Here is a 19,876-nt window from a genome sequence, read left to right as displayed (position 1 = left end):
AGACAATAAAAAACTTTTTTTTTTGGGTGTGTGCAGTGTAAATCTGTTTTTATTTGTTAGTTTTTCTTTGCAGCATTTGTCATCTATGATAAAAGTAAATCAGTAAAAAGATCTTGCTCTAGGGCTTAATCTTTCATTATTTCTCTGTAATCTAGTTGCAACCACTAGAGTAGTGTTTTTGCTAACCTTTTATCGTCTTTGTCACATTCTCCCTTAGGAGCAAACCAGTGATTCAACCTTTTATCGTCTTCGTCACATTTTCCCTTAGGAGCAAACCAGTGATTCAACCTTTTATTGTCTTTCTCACATTGTTAAAACACCTTTTATCGTCTTTGTCACATTTTCGCTTAGGAGCAAACCAGTGATTCAACCATCAGAATTAATCCTGAATATCCACAGAAAGGATAAATCAACACCAACACAGGACTACAAAGAACCCTCCTACGAGGAGGCACAAGAACCACACATCTCCAACCAACTCTCAAGTGTTAAAACAGACAATAAAAATCTTATTTTTTTGGGTATGCAGTGCAGTGTTGCGAGGGAGCCAGCCCCCCCCCCCCCTCGCGATCCTGCTCCCAATCTGCGCTCCGGGCAGGAGCGACTCGGGAGTGCGCTCCCTAAAAAAAATTTCGCTGCCTGCCTTTTCGAGAGCATTTTTTAGAACATTTTGCCTTTTTTGCAATTTTTTTTTGTAGTAATGTTCGAAATGCAATTTTTTTTAAAGAAACAAATAATTTTTGAGTAGGGAAACTTAATGATCAAGTCTAGGCCTTAGTATTGATATGTTATTCATGGTAATGTTAAATTCTTAAAGTAAAAGTGACATTCTCCTTGATCATCATTTTCATCATTTTACTTAAATTTTTAACATTACCATGAAATGACTCAGGATGTTTAAGAGTGGTTCCATCCTCATTGGATTTCATATGGAGAAAGTAGAATTTTAGATTTCATTCAAAATCCAGCAGACTTATCAGTTTTTCAGGATTTCAGGATTGGGCAATTGTAATGTTTCCATTGAATTTTGTCATGTATTAAGGTATGGAACTCATATTTAATCAAGAGCACTAATCCCTCTATGTACCTTGATGTTAGTGACATTGGTTGTCGAACTCCTCTATCATGACACTCCTAAAAATGTACGCATCACTCAAACAAAATCTTGACTTGACATGTTATGCTTGTTCCATCTTATGTTAATGCTTAGAGGGTGATATTAATGACAAAGATCCTTATACAGATACAGAGGTAATGACAAAGATACCTCTGGATATTAATGCTTAGAAGGTGATATTAATGACAAAGATCCTGATTTTCCAACAAGACTAAAAAATTAGACATTTCTCGTGGTGGCAAGAGGCCCAAGTATAAGAAATAGATAATAGATTTACTTCTCTTTTCTAGTTTCTGGTAGCTTTTATAACTATTAACTCTTTCATATTTATTATGATATTTTTTTAAACAATATATGACAATTTAAGTTTGAAGTTGGCACTTATAACTCATTAATAATGAATTATGAATATGATGCTTCATGAAAGTTGAAAGTTGTTTCATTTCATTTCATTTTATAACATTTCATTTCATGTTAGATATTATTTGTTGTAATGGTTACCCTTAGCTTACAAGTACAACTTTGGTGATCAATGATGATAAATGTTATATATTGAATTTTGAAAGCTTGAAACTTTAAGATTGATGAATCATGAGACTCAATATGTTGTATATTACTATGTTACTAACTTGTGGATGTGGTTGATGAAGATTATAACTTCTAGATGATTGTCGTTATATGGTTCAAAACTTCAATCTATGTTTTTTTATATTTTTTATATATAATTCATTATTCTACATGTTTTTGTTGACATATATATATCAAAATATTAAAAAAAAAAAAAAAAATATATATATATATATATATATATATATATATATATAACACTCTAGGATTCGCTCCCAAACTGGGAGCTTCTGAAAATGTCGCTCGCTCCCGCTCCCGTTTTCGCTCCTGCTCCCAAGTAACACTAGTGCAGTGTAAATCTGTTTTTATTTGTTAGTTTTCCTTTGCAGCATTTTTCATCTAAGATAAAAGTAAATCAGTAAAAAGATCTTGCTCTAAGGTTTAATCTTTCATTATTTGTCTGTAATCTAGTTGCAACCACTAGAGTAGTGTTTTTGCTAACCTTGTTGCAGGAAGCACAAAACACCATTTACAACACAAATCTACAGTACCATGTTTAATACATTCATCACACAACTTACAAGAAATTTGGAAATGTATAGGTCAAGTGACCTAACAACTAGTCTTGATAGGTAGCTCATCATTCAGATTAGCTGGCCAGTCTTCCACTGCCCAAAATTGTAAGCAGGAACCTGAGTCTTCTTTAATTCTCACTCTCTTGTTGACTCAATCCGCCGAAATATATACATGTCAGGTGATATATCGAATAATCCTTTGACTCTCAACAAGAAAAAGAACAGTAAATTACTCTTGACGCAATAAGCAAATTTCATTTCTACAAAATAATATTTCTATCATTACATGGCATACAAACAAATATACATACATAACCTATAACACAATTATCAGGCAATCATACCATATAACTCCATATTTCGTATGTGAATATTTGCAGTTACCTATATTAAAAGGAAAATAACCAAGAAAATTTCCAAGATACTATACGCACAAGTATTCTTGACACAAGAGTACAATTTCACAAAACAATGGTGCATGCCGAAGAAGGATAATAATAAGGGAAAAGTAGGAAAGACATTAAAGAGATGCAAGGAAAAACCATATGCAAGATGAAGATTAAGAAAAATAGTTTGCTAATTACAAGACATGCATCATTTATTGGGAAATTTTGCACATGCCCAAGGTCGAGGATTCACAATGACTTCTCATAATGTAAGCTTGCAATTACTGTGTTCATAAATAAGAGAAAAAAATCATCCGTTAAACAAAGAACGAATGCCCACCTAATTTTTCTATTATGAACTCCTGATAATGCCCACTGTTCTTAGAATGACTTTCCTTCCAGCAACCATTGCTAACAAAGAATTAACCCAAGGAATGCATTCTGACACACTTAAGAATTACTGCTTGGAAACATCATGCTTCTGGTTGCATCTTCTCGCATTCCTCCCGTATGGACTGGAACAAAACAATTGACAGATATCGCTCACCAAAACTTGGAAATACAACCTGTCACATCGAATATAGATCATGAGATTTCCAACTTGAGATGACTCTACATAAGAAACTAATCAAATCAACAAATAGCTCAAATTTCATGGTTGTTTTACATTTTACCATCCAAATGTACTTCTGCAGCCTTGATTGGGGCCATTGGTTATAACTTCTAAAATTTACTACGTATGCTGATATAAACAAGCCAACAAAAAGGCACAGTTATAGAAGCAGATTGCAGTGAGCCTTCACCGATGCCTAAACTGCTAGTCCTCAAAGTAGATGCATGATATGCATCAAATGCGGATGACTGCCTTGAGGACACCACTAACTGCTTTTCATGTCAATGTAAATTCGAAATATACATATTCACTTCCTAGCTTATTGAAAGTGCAGTTGTTTAGATCTTTGAGCTATGATCCCTTTTGCTTCAGTATAATTTACTTGCTTGTGGTGGCAACGTCCAAAATTCAGACTCTGGCATTGGAACATAGATGGAGGATGGGAGTTCGTGTCCATTACTTTGAATGGACTTGTTCCTTCCTGGATGCATTTCATTCAAGGTCCTTTTGCTCGAGAGACCTTGCCAAAGTTCGCAAAACTTCGTATTGATCTTGTGTAGGAAGAAAATGGATTACAGTCTTGTTCAGGACAATAAGGGGAAGAAGTGCAATTTTTCTTGTCAAGAAGACAAAGAAGGGTAGTTAAAAAGGATACAAGAAGGAAGCCACAAATATAGGAAAAAAGGAATTGAGCAAGGTAATGTGTTTTTTTTTGTCATGATATGGGACATTATACTACCCAGTGTCCATTGAAGAAGAAGGTATAGGGAGTGGAATAGGTTGTGGGTAGGACTATATTAGGTGTAGAGGAGAATCCCTCTCAGTGTGAGACTATCCTTTTCATGGCCTCTTGTTTTTCCTTTAACATGGTGTCTAGTGTTGGATGGTCTATGGATAGTGGAGCTTTGAGACATGGCATTGCTGGTCTACATTTAGTATATTTTAGAAGCAAGAGAGAGGCATGAGTATGAAGCTTAGCGATGATGCTACTTACCCCATGAGAGTTGGTTCCATTTCCTTTTAGATGCTTTCAGGTGATGTTCTTGAGTTGAGTAATGTTCTATTTATTCTTGGTTCGAAGAAGAATCTTTTTTCAGTTTCTTATATGATAGATGTACAGTGGAGAGTTTCTTTTGAGGGTCAACAATGCACCCTTGGTGATTGTAGTCTAGCTAGTCTAAGGACTTTGGCTAGAGGGTTGAGAGAGGGTGGCTTTTATAGGTTACTTATTGATCTAGTAGGACTTGTACATTCCAGTGATAGGTTTAATAAGCCTTCTAGTTTTGAGGAGGTTTGAGAGCATATAGGAGCACCCATATCTCCACTGAGGGCAAGTATACCTCCTATGAGATATGCTAGCTATATTGCATTTATTTCTTTCCATTTGTGAGCCTTCCATTTGTCTTGAGGAGGAGAGGTGTGATAACTTGATGGAGGATAACGTTGGGATTGACTTCATGTTTGTTGTTGATGGGAATACTGTATAGGGACAAGGTTATTGGGTTCTCTCAAACAGAGGGAGTTGACCATGACATTACTCTTGTTTCAGTGTTCTTTTATGATGAGGAAGTTGACCTAGTTCAGGTTGTTTTATTATAGAAATTTTGAGGTCAAAAATGGGCCTCAAAACAAAAATGTACAACCAAAAACAACTTTATAAAAACCAATAGGATTCAAGATGGTACATTCCAGTGATAGGTTTAATGAGCCTTCTAGTTTTGAGGAGGTTTGAGAGCATATAAGAACACCCATATCTCCAATGAGGGCAAGTATACCTCCTAGGAGATATGCGAGCTATATTTCATTTATTTCTTTCCATTTGTGAGCCTTCCATTTGTCTTGAGGAGGAGAGGTGTGATACCTTGATGGAGGATAATGTTGGGATTGACTTCATGTTTGTTGTTGATGAGAATATTGTATAGGGACAAGGTTATTGGATTCTCTCGAACAAAGGGAGTTGACAATGACATTACTCTTGCTTCAGTATTCTTTTATGATGAGGGAGTTGACCTAGTTCATGTTGTTTTATTATAGAAATTTTGAGGTCAAAAATGGTCCTCAAAACAAAAATGTACAACCAAAAACAACTTTATAAAAACCAATAGGATTCAAGATGATGATGTCAACCATGGGGGATGATTCACCATTTTTGGAGTAAAAAATAAAATAAAACTACTTTTTCAACTCATATTTTCAACTTATCTCCCTACTGTTTTACTCAAATTTCGAGTGGGAGCACTTGTTAAATGCGGAATTTAATTCCTCATCCACGGAGTACCCATGTTGCATATTTTCAATGGACCCTATTATACGAAAAATTAGAAATAAATGACAAAAGTGATTGCAATCATGTTTTTTCATGTATTTCTCATTTTTCATGTAGGAGGGTCCATCGAAAGTATGCAACATGGGTACTCATTGGATGAGGAACTAAATTTTGCATCCAATGAGTGCTCCCACTTGAAATTTGAGTAAAACAATAGGGAGATAAGTTGAAAAAATAGTTTTCTTTTTCACTCTCAAATTTGATGATGTAATCTAATCTTCTTTTATTATTTCCACTATTATTTTATAATATTCCTTAGCAAACCCATTTTATACCTCAAAATTTCTCTAATGAGTTGCATGAGGGTTTGAGGTGCATGAGAGGGATTCTCATGTTCATAGATTTTTGGTAGCCCCACATGTGTTGTTACCTAGACCATGAGCTTGGTACAATGAGTTTACTTGGCATATTTCTATTTTTATCACTAATAGATATGATTCACTTTTCTTGGTTTTGCATGGAGATTTGATTATCTTTGTAGCTTGTCTTAAGCAACTCATGATGTGGTGTCAAAAAATTTTGACTTGAGATGCAAACTTGAGAGATGATGGGGTCAAGTTTGTAGCATGTGATCTAAGGTTATGTTCCTTCAAATTCATAGGTGATCAGTGTTCTTTAGAGGTTTCAGATGCTATGATAGCATCCTAACCTAAGTCACATGACACGAGGACATGTAAATATGAATATTCAACACAATACACAACAACCCCAAAACAGGACACGAGGGACACGATATATATATATATATATATATATATAACACTGAAATATAGTGCTTGATCCATATTTTTTAGAAATTAGAACATCTACAAATAAGAATCATGATGATATCTATTTAGTATTTAGTACAAAGATATGCATTCATCAAGAAGAAAACATATAATCTGGTTGACAAGCTCTAACGATTAGTAGCTTATTCTTCCCATAGACAACTATCAATAATCTACTCTCTCAAACTTCTTGCCTTATGATGACATCATGTTGGTTGAGATTATTTTCCATTGTTCTTTTCATATATCATTTTGCTTGTTTTTGCTGAAAACAATAATAATGGGACGCTAAATAGTGCTCCCAATTTTACAAGTATCAAAATCTAGAAAAATACTAGCATCTCTTTGTTTCAAGTAAGAGGGTGAAAACAATTTCATAAAAATGAGTAGATAGAAGTACATCAATACTAAATAGCATAATGGATAAACAGTAGAATGGCGAATTTGTTAAATACAAGTAGATTCATCGCATGATTTATGGTGATATTTTTGAAATTGATCTCTTGCTATTCTAGGGGTTTCTTCTGATGCAGCGATTTGAAATTAGAGATGCAATTTTCGTGAGGATATCCAAATCACAGGCAGGCAGTCCAATTGGATCTTCCATAGAGTCACAATGGAGAAACCACTGATTTATCCCACTTTTTAATTTCTGAAAAACTCAGAGTGCTTTACATCTACATACATATATGTAGATACACATTCCGACATGTGCTTATGCATATGTATTCAGATATGAACACAAAATCTATATGTATGATACAATATTAGTAAAACAAAGATAAATGATGACATCAACAAAATCATGTTCATTAAACTTTTAAAAAAAATAAAGTAAATACAAAATCATATCAAATTCTATTACAAAATAATGATCCAAGACATGACAACAAACAATTCAGTGAAGTTGGAAAGTGAGAGTATGACATGGACTTGACAATAAGTTGGCAAAAACATGGTCAATCTCATTAGTCATCCCGCGGAATTCCTCACACTACACAACAAATTTGATTTTGGCAGTGAACAATGACAGAAAAACCCAAAAATAAAACAGGTCGCAGTTTTAAATGTCACTCTTTGTGGGACACGTGTCCTAAGAGCCAAAAACATTAGGGCACATTTTCACCATGTCCAAAACACGTGTCTCGATTGGAGGACACGAAAAAAAACGTTTTCGACATGTTTTAGGGCACGTTTAGTGTCCGACACGTGAAATATGGGACACGTGGCCCTGAGGGACATTTCCTATGACTTAGATCCTAAGAAAGATGGGTGACAATTCTTTTCAAGGAGGTAGCAGTTAGTGCTAACTTGGTTTCTTGTACCTGGTCTTGGATCTTGAATATCTCACTTTGATTTGATTCTTAAGAAAAGGAGATTTTTCTGAGTTTTCCCCCTTGTGGGGTTTTTGCCATGGCTTGGAGCCTATATCTTGTGTCTCTTGTTTTTGTGATCTTCATATTTTTGCATTTTGGTAATTCTTTGATGAAATATAATAATAATAAGTCAATAGTGAATTCACAAATAATTATCAAGTAAGAGAAATCCTCACTATTACTTGAATTTCGATTTCTCAACAAAAACAAAGCAACACTCATAGATTTGGTTACTATATTAATTGTGAACTCATCTGAGCTATTTACATGCAATGTATCTTTAATTTTGAGTGATTTATCGTGTTGGTTCACATTTATTTGTTGCATATTTTACACTTTAAACCAGTATAACAACAAACAATTAACTCCTCTACTTCATCCAAGACCCCATAGAAAAGCATTGATCATTACTGTTGACCAAATTCAATGAAGCAACATACTTCTAAGAGTCAAAGCATCTATGATGACATTAAGAAAGACACCCAAAATTGTCAAGTCCAGGAATTCTTCTTTGTGGAAAAATGTGATTTTTGTGGCACTATATGCATTTATAAGGCACTGTGATTGCATACAAGTTCCTGAAAAATTTGTGACCCATACGTAAGTCACCTTGCTGTAGAAACCAAAACAATTAGAAGACCGAGACCTTGCAAACTCTGTGGAGAACTGTAACAAGATATATGAAGGTTTATAAGGCTTATATCCGTGACACAATTATGAGAAGCAACTATGTTATCGAGACTTATACTTGAAAGGAGGATGAATTCTACCATGAAGCCAACCTGTCTAATATTGAAGTCTGAGACTGAAGGTTATGGAGAGACTAAAGCCTCCTCTATAGACAATGAAGTCGACACATGAAGAAATAGGACTAGATCTCTGCAATGATGGATAGGTAAGGTTGAAAAAGGTATGTATAAACTTTGTTAATTACCCATGTCAATTATAGTGCATATAATGCTAAGATAATGATCTCTGGGTAGATATTAATGCATCATAAAAAGGGTTTGTGTAGATATACTTTAAAGATCACTGATATTAGCATTTGAAGTCCTTACATATAAAGACTAGGAATGAAATGAATTTCATCTCACACAGAGTTTGTTAATGATTTTTCTAGGGTTTATAGCTAACCCATTAGTATGTTTGTAGAATTTACAATTCTTAAATGATAAACCTTGAGGACTTTGGAATCTAGGGTTTGTAAACCCTAGAAAAGGTTTGAGTTAGAAAACCCTAGAAATGAAAACCCTAATTAATCATTTCCATTGTAGAAAGAAAACCTAGCTTTTGAGAATGACAAGAATGACATCATATTGATGTGGGAACAATATTGGTGAACAAATCCAAGATTAAGAGGGAGCTAACCATCTTCAAAAAGATAAGTACTCTACATCTCCTTGATTATTACTATTGCTATTATCTTTATATTTTGCCTTTTGTTCTTTCTTAGTCTTCTAATAAAGGTTGCAGGTCAAGACAATATCTATCTAAGCTTGATTTAGATTAGCAAATGGAAGAATTGGAAGAACATGGCAAAGCATGAAGATTAAGGAGGAAGAAGAAGTCGATTAGATGGCAGCACAAAAGAAGTTCACCTATGTTATGAATATAATTCATAACAAGTAAATAAATAAAATAAATATAAATATTAAATAATCAAATATTGATTATGTTAAATAGTCATTAAGTTAAGTGAAAAGGCATGTCTAAAAGACATGCCCAGTCACAAAAGGACACTTGCTTAGGTATATATATGTGGTTCCTCATTGTAACATTCATCACTTATACATTTTATTATATAATAACTTATTATTACAAAATACCTCGTGTATTTTTACATTAAGTCAACAAGTTATTACTTTTGATGCTTCAGTAACAATCTTGTTGCTTCAACCTACCTCAACCGAAAAGACAGAGCTCTAATTGGTTTGATTCAGGAACACATTGATTGTGACAATATTGATATTGATAGAAATACTCCTGATAATTGGGAGCTGATGATTTCTTGAAGAACATAAAGCAAAATCCTATTGCAATACAAAAAAAAAGACGTGAAAACTTGTGCAAATTAGCTATGAAGAAGTTTGGCTCCATATGGCGTTTGATGAACTATTTGATAACATGTTGGATTCAATATGACAATTGTCAGAAAACCAGGAAGGTCGAAGCTCATCATGATGGGATGCAAATAGGATCCAAGAAGCTACAAACAAATCTCCACGAGAGAATAGGTAGTCGACACATTGATGAATATTTTTGAGACAAGCTTAGGCTTGTGGTTATTTCTCCCTATTTAAGAGGGAATGAGGATCTCCTCCCTAGTTGAGAGGGGTAAGGGTGGACACCATATTCTCCATGTGTCATGTACTATGGCTAGGACTAACAATCGTGAGCCTAGTAAAGGCACTAATAGGGATAATGGTGGAATGGATAAGCATATGGGACCGATATTCTTTGAGGATTTGTGGTTTGATCAGGACTAACCACCATAAGTCAAGTACATTAATCCAAGATAAGAATAGTCCCAAGGACTGATATTTCCTGGTGTCAAATATTGTGACAATGGATTAGGAAATAGACCGGTGAGGACATACCTGGTGAACATCCGAATGGGGTATGTGCCTAGAGCTGGTGGTGTCCAAATTTATGCATCTCAACATTGTGCTCCGATCTAATGGAGAGATAGAGCTTGTAAGTCAAGGCCTTGCCTTTTTGACAATGTTGGTTATGATGGTGAAAAATCATCATTGATCCTTATTAATCTGGATCCTTTCTTATATGAATATTTCAACTTGAGATTGTCCTATTGAGTCATTATGAATACCTCCCTAGTTAAGGAGTGTTGAAAATGTAATTAGTCTCGGTCTTCATAATGTAATAAAATGTAGTTTTTATCATTGATTATATTCATTATTATTATTTTATTTTAGTCAAAGCATGTTCTCCATGCTTATAGGGTCAAAAAGAGTCAAAAGAAATGTATTTGAGTCAAGCCCATTTCGACTTTTGTAAATAAAAAGAAAAAGGAATTTTTATATTGAGTCGAAGTCCACCAAAAGTGTCAAGTCAGCCCTCCTTGGGAAGAAGTCAGCCTGGGCTTCCAAGAGCCACCCATTCGACCTCCCAGACAGATATATATAGAGGACAGTTCGTTCATTTTGGAGTACACTTGATCACCATCATCATAAATATCTTCTACACCTATCCAATGAAGAAAAGGACAAGAAAAGGACAAAGTAGAAGGGAAGGAAGAGCTCGCACATGTGGAATAAATTCTGTGAGGAAAGGATGAAGTTTTCATCTAATTGTAGGCCCGAAATTGCAGGAGCAAGATTTCAGGAAGGCCCAAAATTTCAGGGGTGGAAATTTCAGAAAGTGGAATAGTTTGACCAGATTTTATGTAGTTTGACCTATGTTGACTTTGCAAGTGGAGGTGACTTGGAGGAGGGCTATAACTTGAAGTTTTGGTGGCAGTTTTTGGACTGTTCTTGGTGTTGGATATCTCATTTTGATTCGATTCTACAAGAGAAGGATTGTTGTTGGGTTTTCCCCCTTGTGGGGTTTTACGGAGGACAGACCATGGCATTTGGAAGTACAGAGATCTTGTTTGAAGGGTGAATGGACCCTGCTCCTCAGGATCACTCAGTCTTATTTCACTTGTGAAGGGCGCTTCAACAAACTCAATCTATATCATTTTCGTTTTCTTTCCCACATTGCTGGACAGGTAAGAATGAATGCTCCTTTCTTTTTACTGATGAGTCTCAAACAGATGTTAGTAAGAGTGAGAGCTAAACCTAATGCATCATACCACTTCATTTATCACAAAAGCCTGATCAAGCTACTAATTGAAAACAATTTAAGGAAGATTAACAGAACATGGGAGCACTTTCTTTTCTAGGGGGTGTTTCTAGAGTCTGTTTCACCAAAACCTAAAGCTATCAGTAAAAGGAAAAGGAGTAAGAAGTCTGTTAAATCACCCCAAACCTTAGAGCAAGGGACCTCATCTATTCAAACTAGGAGTCAAAGGAAAAACGAGATGATTGAACCTCCTCCTCTGGTTCCTAAGTTGGAAAAAGTCTACATGAGAAGAAGTAGGAAACTTCTGGAAAAGAAAGCCTTGTCCCCTCCTCATCTGCCATCTCCTGAACATGCAAAAGTTGTTGAACCTGAGACAGAGGAAACAAAAGCTTGAACCTGAGACAGAGAAAACAGAGGTTGTTAAGGAGCCTACGTTAGTTGAGATCTATGGGGGAAGAAGGTTGCACACTAGACCACTGAATAAATTGAGGTTGAAATTCAAGCTCAAGCAAAACCCTAGCCTGACACAACAAGTCATTGAGGTAGATAACACACCTCAGAGATATATGGTCATAAACAAAGAGAAGCCTGCTAGTTCTAGGAAGCCTAAAAATCAAAGCAAAGGGCCTGCTACTAAAGCCAAGAATACTAGGAAAAGGAGACAGAGTGAAGTTGATATTTTTGGAAGCAGCTAGCATACTCAAATGAAACATCTACAGTGCAGAGTTTGGTTTTGCCAGCAGTCCTTGGGAACATTTTAAGGTAGCACACACTGTTATGCCGTCAGCACTATTTTTGCCTCATTTTGGATAAGCAATGACAGTTAGATTGTCAGCGCGAATTTGCCTCTTTTTTGAGATAGTGCTGACATTTAAGTTGTCAGCGGTGCCTAGTTTTTCTCCCGATTTGAGGTATGCCAGTTAATCTGTCAGCGCTCAGGGAAGGATCATTTTTGAAGGCAACAAGGAGCAGTTAGGAGTGAATACATCCCTGAAGGAAAGATTTACATACCAAAATTCCTTTTTTGTGGATCAAGACCAGATTTCAAGGAAAGAATTGCTATACCAAGAATGATGATGAAGCAAGGTTTTCAGAAAATCTGGGCAGAATATCAATAATTAGTTTTGACCCTTAGCTTCAGCCAGGTTTTCAACAGTAACATTTTTCTCAGATATAGAATATGATCATCTTGTTTTCATAATTGAAATGATGTAATGTACTTAGTCTAATTAGAGATTTACTTGGCTATTTTGAGATTGTTGTAATTAAGGCATTTCTAAAAACATGCTTATGGTTTTGCAAGTACTCTATAAAGTTGATAATGACTAAAAACCAATGGTTCAAAATTTGAGAAAAATTGTAATCTGTGTATGTGCTTTGTTTTTGTTGGTTAATCCTAGGTGACTAGTGATCAGAATAGCGTGGTGTTTCAGGCTGAGAATTCATGTGTTGATCTATTCCAGTCAGTTTCTTGATAGGTATGTTTACCTCTGTTATTTCGTTAAATGTTTATCTTCCTTATACTTGGATGAAGGTATTAAAGTGGAATTCATGTTTGATTTACATGCTCTATCTTTACCATTTAAGTATCACCTTTCTTACCTAAACTGAACAGGATTCTTCTATTTGATGCTCTGTTTTAAACAGTTTTTGTTGTTTCCTCCTACCACTCTCAACAGCAACTGTCTAAGGATAAATCAACTACCTTCTCTTAGTCTCTGTCACTACATTTGGCATCCTAGTCATTGTTGATTGATTTGAATTTACTACGACTCCATGCCCAAGGATGCACTTTTCAAACCCTACTAGACTCATGATCTAGCCACTGTGCTAAAAGACACAGCCAATTGTTGAGGTGACACTGGGTAGTTGCACTGTAAAGGAGAAAGCCCTCTCCGGGTTGAATGGGCTAGCCTGTGGCCCTAAAGATTTGTTTGAAAGAGTTCTCTTAGGTGTTTTCCTTTACAGCCTAGGAAAAATTCTGAGCGCTAACACCCTATAGTTGGAGGCTCCCTCTAGCTTGTTTTTTTGTCTTCATTGTGGTTGACATAGTTTCTTATATTCTTATTATTGAAGAATGTAACTAGTGTCGGTCTTCATAATTGTATTTCATTCCTAATGTATTGTATTTGTCAAGAGAAAGAAAAAGAAATTTTATTATAAATAAAATTGACTTATTAAAGCATGGATTTCATGCTTGGGTCAATTGTTTATAGGTCAAAGTTGTTGAGAATTCAATAGGGCAATGAGTATGTTAATTCTCTTTAACTTGAATACTGCTTGTGTTACCTTTTTCCTTATTAGCTTTGTTCCTTATTATTAATACATCAAACCGCTGCCAAAACAATAAGAACAGTGACACAGTATATAGGCTACAAGCCAAGGCCAAAACGCCTCCTCTTGAGGGGAAAACCCTTATATCTCTTCTCTTCTTATAGATCCTTCAATTGACGAATACCAAGACCTAGTGACTCAGACAAATACCCTCCAAGATCAAGATCAACCACTAAATCGGCCTCCTGCTACAAGAACTTCGACCTCCTACTGCAAATCCAAAATTTTGTCTCCCCGACAATTGTTGCTGCCACACTAGAAAACTTTGATCTTCTTCTAGTAACCTTCCTCTTCCCTTCGCTTGCCTTTCCTTGAGACTTAGGGCTAGAGAGATGCCCTAAGTAACCTTCGCTTGACTTCTTTCCTCTCCTCCTTCCAAGATCGAACTAGAGATGACCCTTGTGCAAAAACCCTAGCTTCGACTTGCACGTGGGAGAGAGAATTAGCCCAAACACTTCGACTTCCTTCATCCTCTTCTTCGTCCTCTCCTTCAACCTCTTCTTCGTCCTCTTCTTCGCATAGAATGAGAGATGAGTGAGTGATCCTTTGGAGGATGAGTTCCTCTCTTTATATAGGCCTCTTCAAGGGGTAGACATGGCTCTTCACTTAGGCCGACTTGATCTTGGAGGGCATTTCGACACTTTAAAGACAAAAATATTTTTTCTTTACAAGATACAATGTGCCCATTGGGGTCTTCAATATATGACAATGACTCTTAGACCTAAGACAAACCCTAGAAGCACTCAATGGGTGCTTGACCTATAAAATAAAAGAACTTGAGCATGAAACCCATGCTCCAATAATAATAATTTCTTTTCATTTTATAATTTACAAGAATGCATTTCATATTTATGAAGACCGAACCTAGTTACACATTTTTCAACACTCACTCTTAACTAGGGAGGTATTCATAAGAGGTACATGGTCATTCTGAATCTGAAAAGATCTCATAAAAAAGAGTCGAATTGGTAACCCATCTGTCTAGCATCATATTAACCAGCATTGTCACATAGCAAGGCCTTGACTAGCAGCTCCATCTCTCCACAAGATCAAAGCACAATGCTGGCGAGACCAATAATTTATAGACACCATCAACATTGTCTCTCAAGGTACATACTCCACCCGGGTGTTCACCGAGTATGACCTTCTTTGGACTATTCTTATCTTGGATAGCTAGTCCTCAAAGAATATCGGTCCACAACTACTCTTGTTTTGAATGCCCTAACACATTCTTAAAGAGTATCGAATGCCAGATGGTTTACCCAATCCTCCATTCTTTCTTCCCAAGTTAAGACAAGAATGTAGTGTTTATCTCTCCCTCTCAATTAGGGAGGATACATCAACCAAACCAAGCTTGTCTCTTAAGTACACAAGCTTCTTGTTCAGAAGTGACTTTGTCAATATGTCAGCTACCTGCTCATCAATGAATATATTGTAGTTGCAGCACACCATTATGTACTAGCTCTCGAATATAGTGTTACTTGTTGTTTATATGTTGTCTTTCCATGAAACACTGGATCTTCAAACAAACATATACAATTGGTGTTATCACAAAGTATCACTGTAGGGTTCATCAGTCCTTCAAACAGGTCGGATAGCAGCTTCCTCAGCCAAACCGCTTCCCTACTTACTTCACAGGCTGCAACATGTTCAGCCTCAGCACTACTCAAAGCCACTGTGTCTTGCTTTCTGCTCATCCATGAGACCATGGAGGATCCCAAACTGAAGCATCCTCCTATAGTGCTCCTTCCATCTTGCTCACTGCATCCCCGATCGAAATCTGTATATCCAATCAGTTGGACATCATTCCTTCTATCATACTTCAAACAATAGTGGATGGTTCATCGCAGATATCTCAGAATATGTTTTGTTGTTATCCAATGATCATGCTTCGGCTCCACTTGGAATTGATTGAGAACATTTACTACAAAGCATATGTCTGGTCGAGTATTCACCAAGTACATCAGTGGGCCAATAAGTTGTCTATACTTGGAACGATCTGCAGGGCTCGATTTGGAACTCCTTAGTCTCTTCAAGTTTGTGATCATCGGAGTGGTCATAGGTTTGCAATCCATCATGTCAAACCTCTTCAGCATCTTGATCACGTATTTTCCTTGACCCAAATAAACTTCATCAAGTCCTTGCTAGACTTCTAGTCCCAAATAGTAATGCATCAGCCCAAGATCCTTCATGTCAAATTTTGCTACTAGTTGCTTCTTACATTCTTCAATTCGACCTTCTACACCTGTCAAGAGAAGATCATCTACATACAGAAGAATGATTACAGGTTCTCCATCTACAACCTTGATATAAAGGTTCGGATCAGCATAACTTTTTGTGAAGCCTATTCTTTGCAAGTATGCATCCATTCTAGCATACCATGCCCTTGGTGCTTGCTTGAGGCCATATAATGCTTTCTTCAATCTGCAAACATATGCCTTCCTATCTTTAACTTCGAATCCCAAGGGTTGCTCTATATAGACTTTTTCATCTATTGTGCCATTCAGAAAAGCAGTCTTGACATCCATTTGGTGCATGTTCCATCCCATCAATGCTGCCAGAGAGACTAATGAACAAATCGTTGTATATCTTGTTGTTAGAGAAAATGTCTCTTCGTAGTCGATGCCTTCTAATTGAGAGAAGCCTCTAGCCACAAATATTGCCTTATATTTGTCTATACTTCCATCTGCCGCATGTTTGATCTTATAAATCCACTTGGAAGTTACCATAGATTTGTCTTCGAGCCAAGGTATGATCTCCCAGACTCCATTCTTCATTATAGATTGATATTCTTCATTCATGGCATCTTTCCATTCTTGATTATTTACAGCCTCTTCAAAAGTGGATGGTTTTACTTCTATTAGTTTTGTCATGTATGCAGCACATCCGGAGTATCTCTTGGGTTTCTTGCTTTCTCTAAATGAGCCTTTCGCTGCCCCATGACATTCTGCATCAAGTAGTGTAGATTTCACCAGATTAGGTCTTTTTCTTGTTTCGGGGATGCCCACAGGTTGAACAAGTTCACTAGGACCTTCTTCTTCATGGTGTGATTCTTCTTCTCCCTTGTCAACTTCTTCTTCAAAGACCGGAAATTCTTCATCATTAGAGTCTATGGAAAGTTCTTTTGATTTCTTGAATGCTATGCTTTCATCAAATATGACATCTCGACTAACTTCTATGTGATGTCCTTCCTTTATGTAGATCCTATAGGCTTTCGATGAGTTGTTGTACCTAACAAATGTTCCCTTCATGCCTGATGGATCCAGCTTCTTTCTTTTGTCCTTTGGTATATGGATATATACAGGACACCCAAAGATCTGGAGATGATCTACAGATGGCTTCTTTCCAATGAACACTTCCTCCAGAGTTTTGTTGTCTAGGGACCTGTGGGGACTTCGATTTTGAATGTAAACAGTTGTCTTTGTGGCTTCTCCCCACAAAAAATTAGGTAGATCCTGATTATGTAACATTTCTTTTACACTTTCTTCAATGGATCTATTCTTTCGTTCTGCAACTCCATTTTGCTCAGGATTATATGGGACTATCAGCTCCCTCTTAATCCCAGACTCCTTACAGAATGCTATAATCTCTTTGGATGTATATTCTCCTCCATTATCAGATCTTAGTATCTTGATTCTTCTTTCTGTAAGGTTTTCCACTTCAGCTTTGAATTCTTGAAATTTTGTAAATACTTCGTCCTTGGTTTTCATTAAGTAAACCTAGGTCTTTTTTGAATGATCATCTATAAATGTGACATAATATAGATGACCTCCAAGTGATTTAGGAGTCATAGGGCCACATACATCAGAGTGAATGAGATCCAAGATTTCTTTTGACCGTGAAGCACTGCTTCCAAATGGTCTCTTGGTATTCTTACCCAATGCACATCCCTTACATACTCCTTCATGATCTTCCTTCAGTTCAGGTATTCCATCTACTATGGAACTTAGAGTTGGAAGGATCTTGAAATGTAGATGACCAAATCTTCTATGCCAGAGTTCACACGGGCTAATTTCAATGTGAACTAGGGCTTGGGCCACAGGAGATATTAGTTTGTAGAGTCTTCCTTCTCGAATGCCAATGACTTTAGCTTGTTCTATACTTGAGTCTTTATTCCATACAACAACCCTTCCATCAATGAAAGCTACTCTATCACCCTTATCTTCTAAGCTTGAAATGGAAAGTAAGTTCTTATGCAAACCTGGAACAAATAGAATGTTGTTGAGGTGGATGTTGCTTCCATTCTCCAGCTTTATAGATGTTGATCCAATACCTTTTACAAGATAGCTCTTATTATCTCCAAGTTCCACTGAATAAGTGGATTTTCCTTTCAATAAGGTCTTCAATTTTTTGGAATGGTCAGTCATGTGTCTTGATGAACCACTATCAATTACCCAAATGTCTTCATCTTGAAATGTGCCAGAGAGAGCTGAGAAGAGACCTTCATAGACTCCATGCTTTCTTGATACCTTCCTTGAGATGGCTTGCTATCTTGAAACACTTCTTGATGAACTTCCTCATTGTAGAGGAGATCTTCATGATGCCCTTTGCCAACCTTAGCTCTGATACCATGTTGAGAATTCAATAGGGCAATGAATATGTTAATTCTCTTTAACTTGATAACTGCTTGTGTTACCCTTTTCCTTATTAGCTTTGTTCCTTATTATTATAATGTGAGATACATCAAACAACTACCAAAACAATAAGAATAGTGACACAGTATATAGGCTGCAAGCCAAGGCCAAAACCCCTCCTCTTGAGGGGAAAACCCTTAAATCTCTTCTCTTCTTATAGATCCTTCAATTGACGAATACCAAGACCTAGTGACTCAGACAAATACCCTCCAAGATCAAGATCAACCACTAACTCAGCCTCCTACTGCAAGAACTTCGACCTCCTACTGCAAATCCGAAATTTTGTCTCCCCGGCAATTGTTGTTGCCACACTAGAAAACTTCGATCTTCTTCTAGTAGCCTTCCTCTTCCCTTCGCTTTCCTTTCCTTGAGACTTAGAGCTAGAGAGATGCCCTAAGTAACCTTCGGTTGACTTCTTTCCTCTCCTTCCAAGATCGAACCATAGATGACCTGTTGGAAATACTGAGAGGGGGGGTGAATTAGTATTTCTTATTTTTAACTATTGTTTTACTAGTTAAAAACATATATGTTCAGAACACAAAAATAAACAGCAAGAATAAATGCTTTTATTCATATAACTGTGCAGTAAAATAAATACAATAAATAGATGGTCACAATCTGTTGCCAAGCTCCAACTTGGACTTTGGTGAGGCTCCAACCTCCAGAGCACCAACTCTATTTTGCCAAGACACCAATCTTGGACTTAGGAGCACCAACTCCCAAGGACTTCAATCTTGTTTAATTCAGAGGCTCCAACCTCTTTGGTATACACTGGTGTGTTGCTGCACTCTTTTCAGCTTCCACTGCATCTGCTGCCCCCTTTTCTTTTCTTGCTTCCACTATCTCATGCTCAGGTTATCCCATCTACCAACAACAACTTCAGTTCTCTGTTTTTGCTGCTTTTATATGCTCCATGCCCCTGTCCATTCGTTTCCTCTTACATGCTGGCTCTTTGGCTTCCTCCTCACTTGATCGCTTGACACTTCGGCTTCCATTCCTTTGCTTCTTCTATCTATACAAGTGTTCCAAAATCTGAGTAGAAAAACCCAAACTCCCCTTTCTTAAATAAAACTCGGCCCTTGACCTGTGGTTAATACCTTACAGGCTTTATCGGAGGCGTTTAATCACCCATCGGAAGCCACCACCCGAGCGTTTTAATCAACCATCTGAAGCCACCACCCGAGCGTTTTAATCACCCATCGGAAGCCACCACCCGAGCGTTTTATCAACCATCGGAAGCCACCACCCGAGCCATTAATCAACCATCACATAGGCTTTATCAACCATTGCACAGGTTTTAATATATACCTTAACCCCGCGGCCATGTATCATATAATACACGGAAAACATTATAAGCCCCCGCTCTAATTCAAATGC

At 36.8% G+C, this 19,876-nt stretch overlaps 1 protein-coding gene across 1 annotated transcript in view; it reads right to left on the bottom strand.

Moving 5' to 3' along the window:
• Positions 1-2,788: 2,788 nt before the first annotated feature.
• LOC149196948 (cysteine synthase-like) overlaps positions 2,789-19,876 on the bottom strand; it is a 108,601-nt gene continuing 91,513 nt past the window's right edge. Inside the window, exon 10 of the mRNA XM_089405691.1 lies at positions 2,789-3,211. Within this exon, the coding sequence (XP_089261817.1) occupies positions 3,119-3,211 (93 nt within the window). The 3' untranslated portion in view covers positions 2,789-3,118. The remainder of the gene's footprint in view (positions 3,212-19,876) is intronic.

Source organism: Pinus tabuliformis, chromosome 2_2 (assembly GCF_031772625.1).
Source record: "Pinus tabuliformis cultivar Carrire ecotype Pingquan chromosome 2_2, CPIR1, whole genome shotgun sequence".
NCBI classification, from domain to species: Eukaryota; Viridiplantae; Streptophyta; class Pinopsida; order Pinales; family Pinaceae; genus Pinus; species Pinus tabuliformis.
This window is presented reverse-complemented; position numbering and strand designations above follow the sequence as displayed.